Raw genomic sequence first — 13,198 nt, 5'->3', positions numbered from 1 at the left:
GAGGGGAGGGGAGGGGAGGGGAGGGGAGGGGAGGGAAGAGGAAAGGGCGAGCATGCTTACATTCATAAACACTTTTGACCATGGTGACGCCGAGGGAAGCACTTAGGGGTCGGTCAAAGTTTATTTTAACTATAGATTTTAAATTTACAAGGAGAATGTCTCTATGTATTATTGTAGAATTTAAAAATTTAATAAAGTAACAATAAAAAGATCCATATCTACCCTCATTTAAATCCTACAAAACACTAGAATGACAACAACAAAAAACACAAAGAATTTCATATTTCAATATATCTACATGTATCTATATTCCTTATTTCTAAATGAAGCACAGATTTCTGTCTGTTTCATTCACTAACACAGCACAAACATCTAGAACAGTGCCTGGTACAAAGTAGACTCTTAATACAGATTTTTTAAATAAATGAATTGACTATTTATTCACGTGTTCCGGAAATCTGTACTGGGTGCCTACCATGTGCTGGCTTCTTGCTAAAGATCATGGGAAACATACCGTGAAGGATCTGAGCAGCATTCACTGAATACCTTCCATGTGCCTTGCACTGGGTACTAAACGAAAGTACACACCAATACAGACACACAGACACACACACACACCCCCGCTGCCCTTTAGGAACTTGGAACTAAGCTTGGGGGAAGGCGAACTTGCGGAGGTTGGAGCAATGAGATAAAGCCTTTTCCTGGCCAGAGCCTTAATCCTGGCTTTGGTTTTCAAAATTATGCCTCTGAGGCTTTGCTTATCATGGCCTGTCTTGTACCAGAATTATGTTCATGGGTTTGCGTCGGCCCAGCTGGAGGAAAATGAATATCAACCTTCCTGGATTGTGGAACCACAGAAAGACAAAGGGCTTTATTCTTTGCCTGAAGCCCAGCACACCAAAGCATTCTTTGTTCAAAGGTTTTATTTCCCAATTCTACACATTCATTACAGAATTAGAAACCTCCCAGTGGGGGTCAGGTGTGGTGGCTCACGTCTGTAATCCCAGAACTTTGGGGGGCCAAGGCAGGGGGATCACCCGAGGTCAGGAGTTTGAGACCAGCCTGGCCAACATGGAGAAACCTCGTCTCTACTAAAAATACAAAAATTAGCTGAGCATGGTGGTACATGCCTGTAGTCCCAGCTACTCGGGAGGCTGAGGCAGGAGAATTGCTTGAACCCGGGAGATGGAGGTTGCAGTGAGTTGAGATTGCGCCACTACACTCCAGCCTGGGTGACAGAACAAGACTCTGTCTCAAAAAACAAACAAACAAAAACAAAAAAAAACCTCCTAGTGAGGAAGGAGTCTTGACGGTTATTTGGCCACAGCTACTCTTATCGGGACCTTGGTCTAGCCCTTGACATCTAATTTAAGGTGAAGAGCTACCAAACTAGATGAATTTGAATTAGAAGTTTCAGGTCTCCTGGGGCGTTTTCCTGATGGAAAAGCCTAACTCCCTTCATCAGTAATTCTACTTTACCTCCCCATAGCATCTGCCATTCTTAACCACACTCTACTGATTTGCTTCCTCTCCTCTCCAGCCTTTTGCAACCACATCTGCACAAGTCCAGCCCTTCTTTACCTTGAAGTTCAGACTTCTCTGCCTAAGTGGATTATTCTGCTTTATCTATAGCAAGTATCACTTTTGTGCATGCTCCCTCGCCTCCATTTGTTGGAATCATTTCTAAATCCAATTCCATTTTCATATTGAGTCTCTTTGGTCCCAACAGAAATGGTCCCCAAAATTCAAATATGAGATGTCTGAGACCCTTTTAACTTTTGAAAATACAGTTGCTGGGCAATGGATGTGGGAAAGTCAACTTGGGGAACTATATTAAATCAGAAAAGCCTTCTGCTTTTAGTGATGAAAGGCTTCTTCATCTATCAATCCCAAAGTATCAACTTTGCAGATCCATAAGCTCTTATCCCAAACCCCCTAGGCCAGATCTCATTTGAAATTCCGCGTTTTTCTAACTTTAGAATGGTAAGACAGGGCATAGAACACAGATTAAATAACGCTTCGAGCTGGGACTCGGGCAGTGCCCTGTAACGAAACCCAGTAATATTTTGTTAGCAAAACATATGAATATGCTCACGAAATATTGGGATCAATAAAGACCATAAACAGCCCTTTTGTCACCTGGAAGGCAGTTTTGCCACCAGCTTAGTTTCAAACTTAAGAAAAAACTCATAGTTTTCAGAGCTTTCTGAACTTTGAGATGGCAGGTAAGGGGTTATGTACAAGTGCAAGACCCAAAAGAAAGAAGCCATTGTAGCTCTTCTAAGCGTTCTGCATAAAGACCCTTTTAAAGTACATATGTGTGGCTGTTTTCCTGAATATCACAGGGCTATTTTGGAAGTCCTGTAAGAAGAGGTCATCCTGCATTTTCTTTTTTTTTTTTTTTTTTTGAGACGGAGTCTTGCTCTGTCGCCCAGGCTGGAGTGCAGTGGCCGGATCTCAGCTCACTGCAAGCTCCGCCTCCCGGGTTCACGCCATTCTCCTGCCTCAGCCTCCCGAGTAGCTGGGACTACAGGTGCCCGCCACCTCGCCTGGCTAGTTTTTTGTATTTTTTAGTAGAGACGGGGTTTCACCGTGTCAGCCAGGATGGTCTCGATCTCCTGACCTCGTGATCCGCCCGTCTCGGCCTCCCAAAGTGCTGGGATTACAGGCTTGAGTCACCGCGCCCGGCCCATCCTGCATTTTCAAAGTGTTGTGTAAAAAGCAAAGCAAATCCTACAAACTTAAAGCATTTCCCTTTAAATGCTGAGTATGTGTAAGTCTAAAGGAATAATGGTTCTCTTCATATACACTATTATCTTCCCCAGTTAAAAGGAATGTTCACAAACCACTTGCATATACACAAGATTACATTTAGCCCACTAAAAAGTGGACGTGACCCAGCGGGGTGGCTCATGCCTGTTAACTCCAACACTTTGGGAGGGCGAGGCGAGCAGATCACTTCTGGCCAGGAGTTCAAGACCAGCCTAGCCAACGTGGTGAAACCCCATCTCTACTAAAAATACAAAAATTAGCCGGGCGTGGTGAGGCATGAGAATTGCTTGAACCCGGGAGGTGGAGGGTGCAGTGAGGAGCTGAGATCATGACATTGCACCCAGTGTAGACGACAGAGTGAGGCTCTCCCTCAAAAAATAATAAAAATACATAAATAAATAATAAAAAGTGTCTGTCTCAGCCACCCAAGTGAACAATCTGTGGTTGTTTGGCATCATCATGATTCCTGACTCTGAATTCACTGAATTTACATGCTACCGGTAAACAATCATTTTGTTACACTTATTCACACCTAAGTACTTAACAGTAAAAAATATGACACACCATTAACATGGTGAGAAAACAACGTGCCCAGGGAAACTAAGCGGCACAGGGCATCATCAGAATACCTGCCTCAGCTGTTCAGTAACAGCGGCAGCAACAGATGACAGCAGGCTTCCAGTCTCCACCTGCAATGCTGCTAAAAGGCTCCTGTGCACTGTATTTTATCTTTTCAGGTGAGAAGAAACATCAGAAGCCATTGAGGGACCAGAAAGTGAGTCCGCCAAGGATGACGAGGCATTCTGCTGGATGGCTTTTTAAAACTGTTCCCTCCAAGCTGGGTGCCGTGACTCAACACTTATAATCCCAGCACTTTGGGAGACCGAGGGGGGCACTCACTTGAGGTCAGGAGTTCAAGACCAGCCTGGCCAACATGACGAAACCTCATCTCTACTAAAATTTAAAAATTAGCCAGGTATGGTGGCAGGCACCTGTAATCCCAGCTACTCAGGAGACTGAGGCAGGAGAATCACTTGAACCCGGGAGGCAGAGGTTGCAGTGAGACGAGATCATGCCACTGCACTCCAGCCTGGGTGACAGAGTAAGATTCTGTTTCAAAAAAAAAAAAAAAAAGGTTCCCTCCAGAGTCATCTGCCTTATTAACAAGGGCTTTTGTCTTAGAAGTCTCTTTTATTAACTGACACAATTTCTTGATCTGTTATGAATGTGTGCTGCTCTAGTCCTTCAATAGCTCACCACACATTGCTATGGTTTAAGTATCTGTGTCCTCCAAAACTCATGTTGAAATGTAATCTCCAGTGTGGCAGTTGTGAGAGGTGGGGCGTTTAAGAGGTGGCTGGATCATGAGAGCCCTGCCCTCATGAATGGATTAATGTTGCAAAACCTATGAATACGCTTAATCCATTCATGGATTAATGAACAAATGAGTTAGTGGATTAATGGGTTATCATGAGAGTGGGACAGGATGCTTTTTTTTTTTGAGAAAGGGTCTTGCTCTGTCACCCAGGCTGGAGTGCAGTGGCATGATTGCGGCTCACTGAAGCTTGGCCTCCCAGGTTCAAGCAATTCTCTCGCCTCAGCCTCCCAAGTAGCTGGGACGACAGGTATGCACCACCATACCTGGCTAATTTTCTATTTTTTGTAAAGATGGGGTTTCACTATGTTGCCCAGGCTAGTCTCAAACTTCTGAGCTCAAGCAATCCACTTGCCTTGGCCTCCCAAAGTGCCGGGATTATAGATGTGAGCCACTGCACCTGGCCTGGTGGCTTTTTAAGAAGAGGAGAGACCCGAGTTAGCACACTCAGTCCCCTCCCCATGTGATGTTCTGTACCACTTTGAGAGTCTGCAGAGAGTCCCCACCAGCAAGAAGGCCCTCAGCTGAGGCAGCCCCTTGACCCTGGACTTCTCAGCCTCCATAACTGAAATAAATAAATTTCCTTTCTTATAAACGACCCAGTTCCAGATATTCCATTATAAGCAACAGAAAACAGACTAAGACACACACCTTCACCATGTCATCTATGGGTACTTTTCCTGCAGCACTGCCATCATCCTCATCATCACTATTACAAGTTGAGTATCTCTTATTCAAAATGCTTGGGACCAAAGGTGTAGAGTTTTCCACTGTGGTGTCATGGTAGTGCTCAAAAACTTTCACATTTTGAAGCATAGTGGATTTTCAGATTAGGGATGCTCAACCTATAAGTGCTTCTTAACCTCACTGTCCATACGACTCATCTGGGAATCTTGTTAAAATTCTGATTCCACTAGGTCTGAGTAGGGCAGAGATTCCACATCTCTAACAGCTCCATCTGCTGCTCTGGGCACCACCCTCTGTCTGACCAGGCAGGCTGCAAAACGAAGCACATGAGGTTTGGAAACAGATGAACAAGAGTTCCCGGTTTACAAGCTGAGTGGCCTTGGGAAAAGCAATTCACTGCTCTGAGCCAGTTTCCCCATCAATTAAAATGGAAATAGCAATGACACCTCCTTTGCAAGACTGTAATGAGTAGATGAGAGATAGTAACACAGTTCCTGGCAGATAACAGACCCTGAATTCCAGTCCCTGCCATCTGTAGTAGGCTGAACGATGTCCCTCCAAAGATGTTCGACATCCTAACTCCTGGAACTTACAAGTATGCTACCTTATATGGCAAAAGGGGAATCTGCAGATGGAATTATGTTAAGGATCTTCAGATGGAAACATTATCCTGGGTTATCTGGATGGACCTAATATAATCACCAGGGTCTTTATAAGAGGAAAGCAGGAGAATCAGAGTAACAGAATATGAGAGGGTGGAGCAGAGGTCAGAGAGGAGAAAAGGTGCAACGCTGCTGCTGGCTTTGAAGACAGAAGAAGAGCACAAGCCAAGAAACGTAGTTGGCCTCTAGAAGCTGGAACCCCTACAAGGAACACACTGCTGAGGTTCTTGTCGGTATGACCTCTGGGATGGTAAGATAACTGTTTGATTCCACTAAGTTGGTGATAATTTGTGATAGCAGGAACAGGAAACTAACATACCATCCTTTGGAATAACACTGATAAGGTTTTGCTGTGGCCCCACTCAAGTCTCATCTTGAATTGTAGCTCCCACAATTCCCACACGTTGTGGAAGGGACCTGGTGGGAGGTAACTGAATCACGGGTGGGTCTTTCTCGTGCTGTTCTCATGATTGTGAATAAGTCTCACGAGATCTGATGGTTTTGTAAAGGGGAGTTTCCCTGCACAATTTCTCTTCTCTCTTGTCTGCCGCCATATAAGATGTGCCTTTCAGCCAGGTGTGGTGGCTTACACCTGTAATCACAGCACTTTGGGAGGCTGAGGCAGGTGGATCACGAGGTCAGGAGATCCAGACCATCCTGGCCAACATGGTGAAATCCCATCCCTACTGAAAATACAAAAATTAGCCGGGTGTGGTGGTGTGTGCCTGTAGTCCCAGCTACTTGGGAACTGAGGCAGGAGAATCGCTTGAACCCAGGAGGCAGAGGTTGCAGTGAGCCAAGATCGCACTACTGCACTCTAGCCTGGGCAACAGAGAGAGACTCCATCTCAAAAAAAAAAAAAAAAAAAAAAAGATGTGCCTTTTGCCTTCTGCCATGATTGTGAGGCCTCCCCAGCCTCCCCAGCCACGTGGAACTGTGAGGCAATTAAATCTTTTTGTTTATAAATTACTCAGTCTCAAATAGGTCTTTATCAGCAGCATGAAAACAGACTAATAAAGGCTTGCCTCCCTTTACAGAACAGAGGAGTTCCCCGGGCTAAATGATCAACTGAAGCTAAGTCACAGAATAGTTGCCCAAGTGCAGGTCAATACATGAAGAACTCTTCAAGGAGACTTTACAGCAAGGGAAGAATTCATCCTGTATTAACTGCTTTTGTGTGGTTATGCCAATTTTTAATAAACAGGGATGGACGTGTGTGTTAGTAACAAACTGTTCTAAAGGCTCAAAGGAATCTCTTGCACCTTAAAGGTTTCATCATGTTCTGATTTGTCAGTTTCACACGTAATTGCTGAAATCTAACAAGGCTCCTGGGGACAAAACCAGTGGGTCGATGCCTCAGCATCAGTAGGACTGACAAGAGTAACCCTAAATTAAGAGTGAGGGATGAAAATCGATGGGTCTCAATATCTGTACAAATCTTCACTTGCTACTTATAATGTGGCTTACCCCATAGAGGAGCTTTATAATAGAAAAAAATACCAAGATAACCCAAAAGATGCCTGCAAAACGAAAAAGTGCTTCAAAACTAAATGGACTTTGTGTGAAACAAAGAAGCTTGTATCTCTTAAGGATTTTCCTATGGGCTTGGCACCAAGGACTCCTCTTCCTGTCATATTTTTATGCTTCTCTCCCAAGATTCTAGTTCCATAGAAGGACCAGGTCTCTTGTCTCCAGTATTATATCCATAGCACCTAGTGCTGTAACTGGCACTTAGTTTGCACACAAGACATTTTTGTGGACGATAAATACTGTAATGGATATTTATAAGAAAAAGCATATTATAACTTTCACAAAAAAAATGAAAGTTCTTTTTCTCTATTTTCTTCTTTTTTTTTTTTTTTTGAGCTGAAGTCTTGCTCTGTCGCTCAGGCTGGAATGCAGTGGTGCAATCTTGGCTCACTGGATTCTCTGCCTCCTGGGTTCAAGCGATTCTCCTCCCTCAATCTCCCAAGTAGCTGAGATTACAGGCCCGTGCCACCATGCTGAGCTAGTTTTTGTATTTTTAGTAGGGACAGGGTTTCACCATGTTGGCCAAGCTGGTCTCAAATTCCTGACCTCAAGTGATCTGCCCACCATGGCCTCCCAAAGTGCTGGGATTACAGGTGTGAGCCACCATGCCTGGCCTTTCTCCATTGTCAACTTAAATCCACTTGGCCCAAGGTATTTTCTTTTTTTTTTTCTTTTTTTTTTTTGAGATGGAGTCTCACTCTGCTGCCCAGGCTGGAGTGCAGTGGTACAATCTTGCTCATTGCAACCTCCACCTCCTGGGTTCAAGCGATTCTCCTGCCTCAGCCTCCAGAGTAGCTGAGATCACAGGTGTGCACCACCAGGTCCAGCTAATTTTTGTATTTTAGTAGAGACGGGGGTTTCACCATGTTGGCCAGGCTGGTCTCGAACTCCTGACCTCAGGTGATCCACCCACCTTGGCCTCCCAAAGTGCTGGGATTGCAAGCGTCAGCCATTGCGCCTGGCCAGGGCCAAGATATTATTTATGGTAGAACTAAAAGTATGCTTTCTGATTTTGTTTGCTATTAATATATGCATTTGATAATGAAGAATGTGCTAAGTAGTCAAAGCAAATAATTACTTTTTAGTGTCTAACCCTGCCTATGAGCTAAATGAGAGGGAAGGCACTTATTGCATATTAAAAAATGGTAACTAGTTTTAAAATGCTCTGTTTAATCTCAAACCACAATATTCAAAACAGTTACAGTCCTTTCACTGGTTCAATTAAAACTGCAGAAAACAGTCCAAGTCTTCAGAACAAATTATCAATTCTGCTTGAGTTGCACTGCATGTAAAATTCACGTTCAAAAGTTTGCCAAGTCACATTTACGAAGTCTTGACCAACTGGCAGGGCAGATCATAAAAACCGTACCTTTCAATTTATAATGTTTAATGTACATTCAGTACATCTTATTTAAAAAGCAACGTAATTGCAGGAAAAGCTTTTATTTGAAATCTGATTTTGAAATATGACTGAACACATTAACAGAATTCAAAACAAGTTGGTAAACATCTACGAGAACATGTTATATAATTCCAGTGAGCCTTATAACACTCTGTTTTTAAAGAGAAGAAACCACTGAACAGAAAAATTTGAAATCTTCTTTTCTTCTTTTTTATTAGAGACAGGGGCTCTCTCTGTTGTCTGGAGGCTGGAGTGCAGTGGTAGGTTCATGGCTTACTGCAGCCTCAAACTCCTGGACTCAAGTGTTCTTCCCACTTTAGCCTCCTCAGCAGCTGGGACCACAGGCATGCACCACCACACCTGGCTAATTTTTTTTAGACCGAGTTTCGCGCTCTATCGCCAGGCTGGAGTGCAGTGGCACGACCTTGGCTCACTGCAACCTCTGCCTCCCGAGTTCGAGCGATTCTCGTGCCTTAGCCTCTCGAGTAGCTAGGGTTACAGGCGCCTGCCACCACGCCTGGCTAATTTTTATATTTTTTAGTAGAGACAGGGTTTCACCATGTTGGCCAGACTGATCTTGAACTCCTGACCTCAAGTGATCCACCTGTCTCGGCCTCCCCAAGTGCATAAGCCACTGCGCCCAGCCATTCTCATGTTTTCATTATGGGTTTTGTTCTGGGTAAGTGGGTTGCTAGAAAAAAAGAGCCATGATGGGGAGGAATTGATACACCCAGACCTACTACAGGGTACCTCGGCTTCTAAAGGAGTTAGACATCATCACAGGACTCAGAGGCTTGGTTTACAAGGTACAGCTAGCCCCAGACAGACACCCACAGCCACTGCTGTGTTTTCTGCAATGGTCGAAGGTCCCCTGCCTCCCTGAGGGACAGGGACACTCTCTGTTTGCTTATACCTGCTTGCTGGGCTTTATCCTTGCCTAGGAGAAAAGGACATCAGAGTAGGCAAAATAGGAAGAAAGGTCCAGAAGGCATCTGTCATTGTTTCATTTCCAACGTCTCACTTTTTTGGGGGGAGACTGTCCTCTTCTTTAGGGTATATGGTTGCAGTTCCCCCACACTCTGGTGGAAGGGGGCCATGTGAGTCAGAGGTGTATGAGCCTAGGACTTTGTTTTTTGTGTTTTTGAGATGGAGTCTCACTCCTTCACCCAGGCTGAAGTGCAGTGGCAAAATCTTGGCTCACTGCAACCTCCGCCTCCTGAGTTCAAGCAATTCTCGTGCCTCAGCCTCCTGAGTAACTGGGACTACAGACATGCACCACCACGCCTGGCTAATTTTTGTATTTTTAGTAGAGATGGGATTTCACCATGATGGCCAGGCTGGTCTCGAACTCCTGAGCTCAAGTGATCCACCTGCCTCGGCCTCCCAAAGTGCTGGGATTACAGGCATGAGTCACTGCACCCAGCCAGCCTGGGACTTTGGATCACCCAGAATAAGGCACTTTCTTTCTGTTGTGGTTTCTGTCAAAAGGATACAAATGCAGAGCTCCCAGGAGCCACTATCTAGAGAGAGCCTGAATGTAATGGAGAGACCAAGTCCTGATAACCAAACTGACCCCCTAGATCCAGCTATACCGGCAACTCAGGTCTGCCTCTGGACTTTACATTTCCATGAGGCAACACATACCTTTTAAAAAAAAAAAAGGGATTCCTGTTTTAAGTTGGATTTCTGTCACTTGCAACTAAAAAAGCACCAACAAATAAGGGAGAAATAAAAGTGTAAGAAGAAAGGAAATGAGGAGAGAAGATTGTATTTATGGATATAGTGTCTGGAAGCAGTTCAAGTTTGTCCCTGGAAATGCAGAAAGGTGATATGTGGGAATCTGTTCCATGTTTCATATTAAGCTCAAATCATCAGAACTGTAGCTGTGCCTAATTACTGTGATTAATCTCGCCAAACTCTCAATGTAAAATGAGTGTGCACTTTCGGATGTTCAAGGATACTGCAACAATCATGAAGCGAAAGAATGGTCCATGACTGAGCAAAGATGTCTTTGAAGCGACATCTTTTTTTTCCCTGCCCAAATGCAGTCATGACTGGCTGAAGGAGGAAAGGTCACAAGCGGCGACCCGAGTCTCACCTGGCGTGGCGTGGATGAGGTCGCCGCACAGAACGAAGAATTTGGGCTTGGGGTTCAGCCTGTTGATGGCCTGGACGGCTTGCTCAGTTAGACGGATCTCCTGTTCCCATTCATCACCGCCATTGTCACAGTCCCCAGTGGACCAGGCCTTCATCAGCCCAAACTGTGGGTCTGCGCCCAGGATGAAGTAGAATGGGCCTTTCCATTCGCTTTCCTTTTCTTCAAAAAAAAAGACAGAGAGAGAGAAAGGAGAAATGTTGTAAAATCTGCCATAAAAGCAACCAGGTTACCATGCAAAGTGGACACACTATTTTTCTTAAATTAAGTAGGTCATTTTAATACGCTGCTGTTCAAACATACCATTTTCCTGTCATAGTCTAGAGGATTTTGATTTATACTAATTACGCCTGGGACCTGGTGATACCCAAAGGCCAGGACTGTCCACATGGGCTTCTGCAGCCACACCACCGAGCTGCCTGTTGACAAGCTAGACAGCCAAAAGGAAGCACGGGGCCACAAGAGCACCCAATTGCAGAGGATATTTGTGCTCAATAATCGTCTTTAAATTCGAATAAAACACCCCAAATTGAATGCTGCCAGAAGTATTATATTTAAATTACTAGGTGAAGTGCTTACAAATCTTTTCTGCGAGGCTTCATGGCACCATTTCCACCGTTTCGGGGGATGTGACAGAATTTTAATTATAAAACTTGGCACTCAGAAGCTCTGGCTATCTGGTGGGAGATGTGGTGCCAGAAATGAGATCTTGAAATGAGTAAGTCAATGTGGGAGAAAAAAAAAAAGAAAAAAGAAAAATCGATGCTAACATTTCAAAGGCAGTAGGATGTGGGCATCTGTGAGGTGTGAGGCTGGGGGTGGGGGCTCTTTATGTTCTTGGAAAGGGATCTAGGCCACCTGAAATCATTCTGCTTGCTCTTCCGATTGGCTCTCCTGGGCCAAAGCTTTATGGGTGTTGGGTTTCTACTCTCATCTGCCAGAACTGCCGCTGGTGCCTGCTTGGGCAGAGCTGGAATGGCCATTAACGGGCACAGAAGTGCTGTGGGTTTCACTTTTTAAAAAATTATTTGGCCACAGAATCCTTTCTATAATCAAAATCGTACATGGCAGACCAAAGTTGAAAAAATATGCCAGGCAAAGCCGCTTGCTCTTACAGAAGAGCATCTGGAACTTCTGGTGCCAGAGCCAGATTTGGTGCTGGGCACAGCACAGTCTGAGGACCCCCAATCTACAGCTCCCTCATTTATCCTCTGAGGAAACTGATGCCATGAGAGGTGACAGAACTTGCTGAATGGCCCGCTAGTGCTTAGTGGTGGGACAGAGCTGCCCCTTCATCTTGAGGCTGTTTTTATTTTTATTTTTTTTCATAATTTAATGTATGGCCAGGTATGGTGGTTCACGCCTGTAATCCCAACACTTTAGGAGGCCAACATGGGTGGGTCACCTGAGGTCAAGGGTCCAAGACCAGCCTGGGCAACATGGTGAAACCCCATCTCTACCAAAAATACAAAAATTAGCCAGGCGTGGTGGTGGGCATGGGTAATCCCAGCTATCTGGGAGGCTGAGGCACGAGAATCACTTGAATCAGGAAGGCGGAGGTTGCAGTGAGCCGAGATCGCGTCACTGCACTCCAGCCTGGGTGACAGAATGAGACTCTATCTCAATAATAATAACTATTATTATTATAATTTAATGGACAATGCATGTTAACTGAATAAATGGCATTTCCTTTGGAAGTCATGATGATGCTGCAATTTCTAAAAAACTCCTTGGAATCAGTTCACGTCCATGTGTTTGATTCATTTGTCTATTGGATAAGTATCATACCGGGAGCCTTTGCTTTGCCAGGACTTGTGAGAGGTGCTGGCAGTATGAGGGTGACCAAGACAGATGAGTCCCTGCTGTCCTCGCACTCAGTGCTCGTGGGGGGAGATGAGCAAGTAAACAGGCAGGGAATAGAATCAGAGACTATTAATGACGATGCAGATTAAGAGTGAGGCAATGGCTAGTTCAGACACACAGGGCCGGGCTCGGTGACTCACACCTAGGATCCCAGCAGTTTGGGAGGCCAAGGTGGGCAGATCACTTGAGGTAACGAATTCGAGACCAGCCTGACCAACATGGCAAAACCCCATTTCTACTAAAAATATAAAAAATTAGCCAGACGTGGTAGTGCATCCCTGTAGTCTCAGCTACTTTGAAGGTTGAGGTGAGAGGAATGCTTTAACCCGGGAGGCGGAGATTGCAGTGAGCCAGGATCATGCCACTGCACTCCAGCCTGGATGACAGAGAGAGATTCTGTCTCAAAACTAAATAAAAATAAATAAATAAGACAGGAAAGACCTCTCTGAAGTGGTGACATTTAAGCTGAGATCTAAATGGCAAGTAAGGGCCAGTGATAACCTTTTTAAATTCCATGGCCACTTTTCCACCCATCACACTGAGCTTACTATCGCCTTCGAGTGGATTCTGGTTTCAAGCCTCCTTTCCCTTCTTAATTCCTTTTTCACAGTTAAAGAAAAAAAAAAGTGAACAAACAAAACTACCTCTGCACTTTACAGAACAAATTGTACATGCACATAAACCCACCACTCCTCAACTTACAGCACAGTGTTCAATCACAAGGGGCCAGAACTCAATCTAAACAAAGACTG

At 44.7% G+C, this 13,198-nt stretch overlaps 1 protein-coding gene across 2 annotated transcripts in view; it reads right to left on the bottom strand.

Moving 5' to 3' along the window:
- CPPED1 (calcineurin like phosphoesterase domain containing 1) overlaps window positions 1–13,198 on the bottom strand; it is a 137,280-nt gene that overhangs the window by 103,887 nt on the left and 20,195 nt on the right. For both annotated transcript variants that reach the window (XM_025370968.1, XM_025370969.1), the window contains exon 2: window positions 10,527–10,745. In XM_025370968.1, coding sequence (XP_025226753.1) covers window positions 10,527–10,745 — 219 coding nt within the window. The remainder of the gene's footprint in view (window positions 1–10,526; window positions 10,746–13,198) is intronic.

Source organism: Theropithecus gelada, chromosome 20 (genome assembly GCF_003255815.1).
Source record: "Theropithecus gelada isolate Dixy chromosome 20, Tgel_1.0, whole genome shotgun sequence".
Lineage (NCBI taxonomy): Eukaryota > Metazoa > Chordata > Mammalia > Primates > Cercopithecidae > Theropithecus > Theropithecus gelada.
This window is presented reverse-complemented; position numbering and strand designations above follow the sequence as displayed.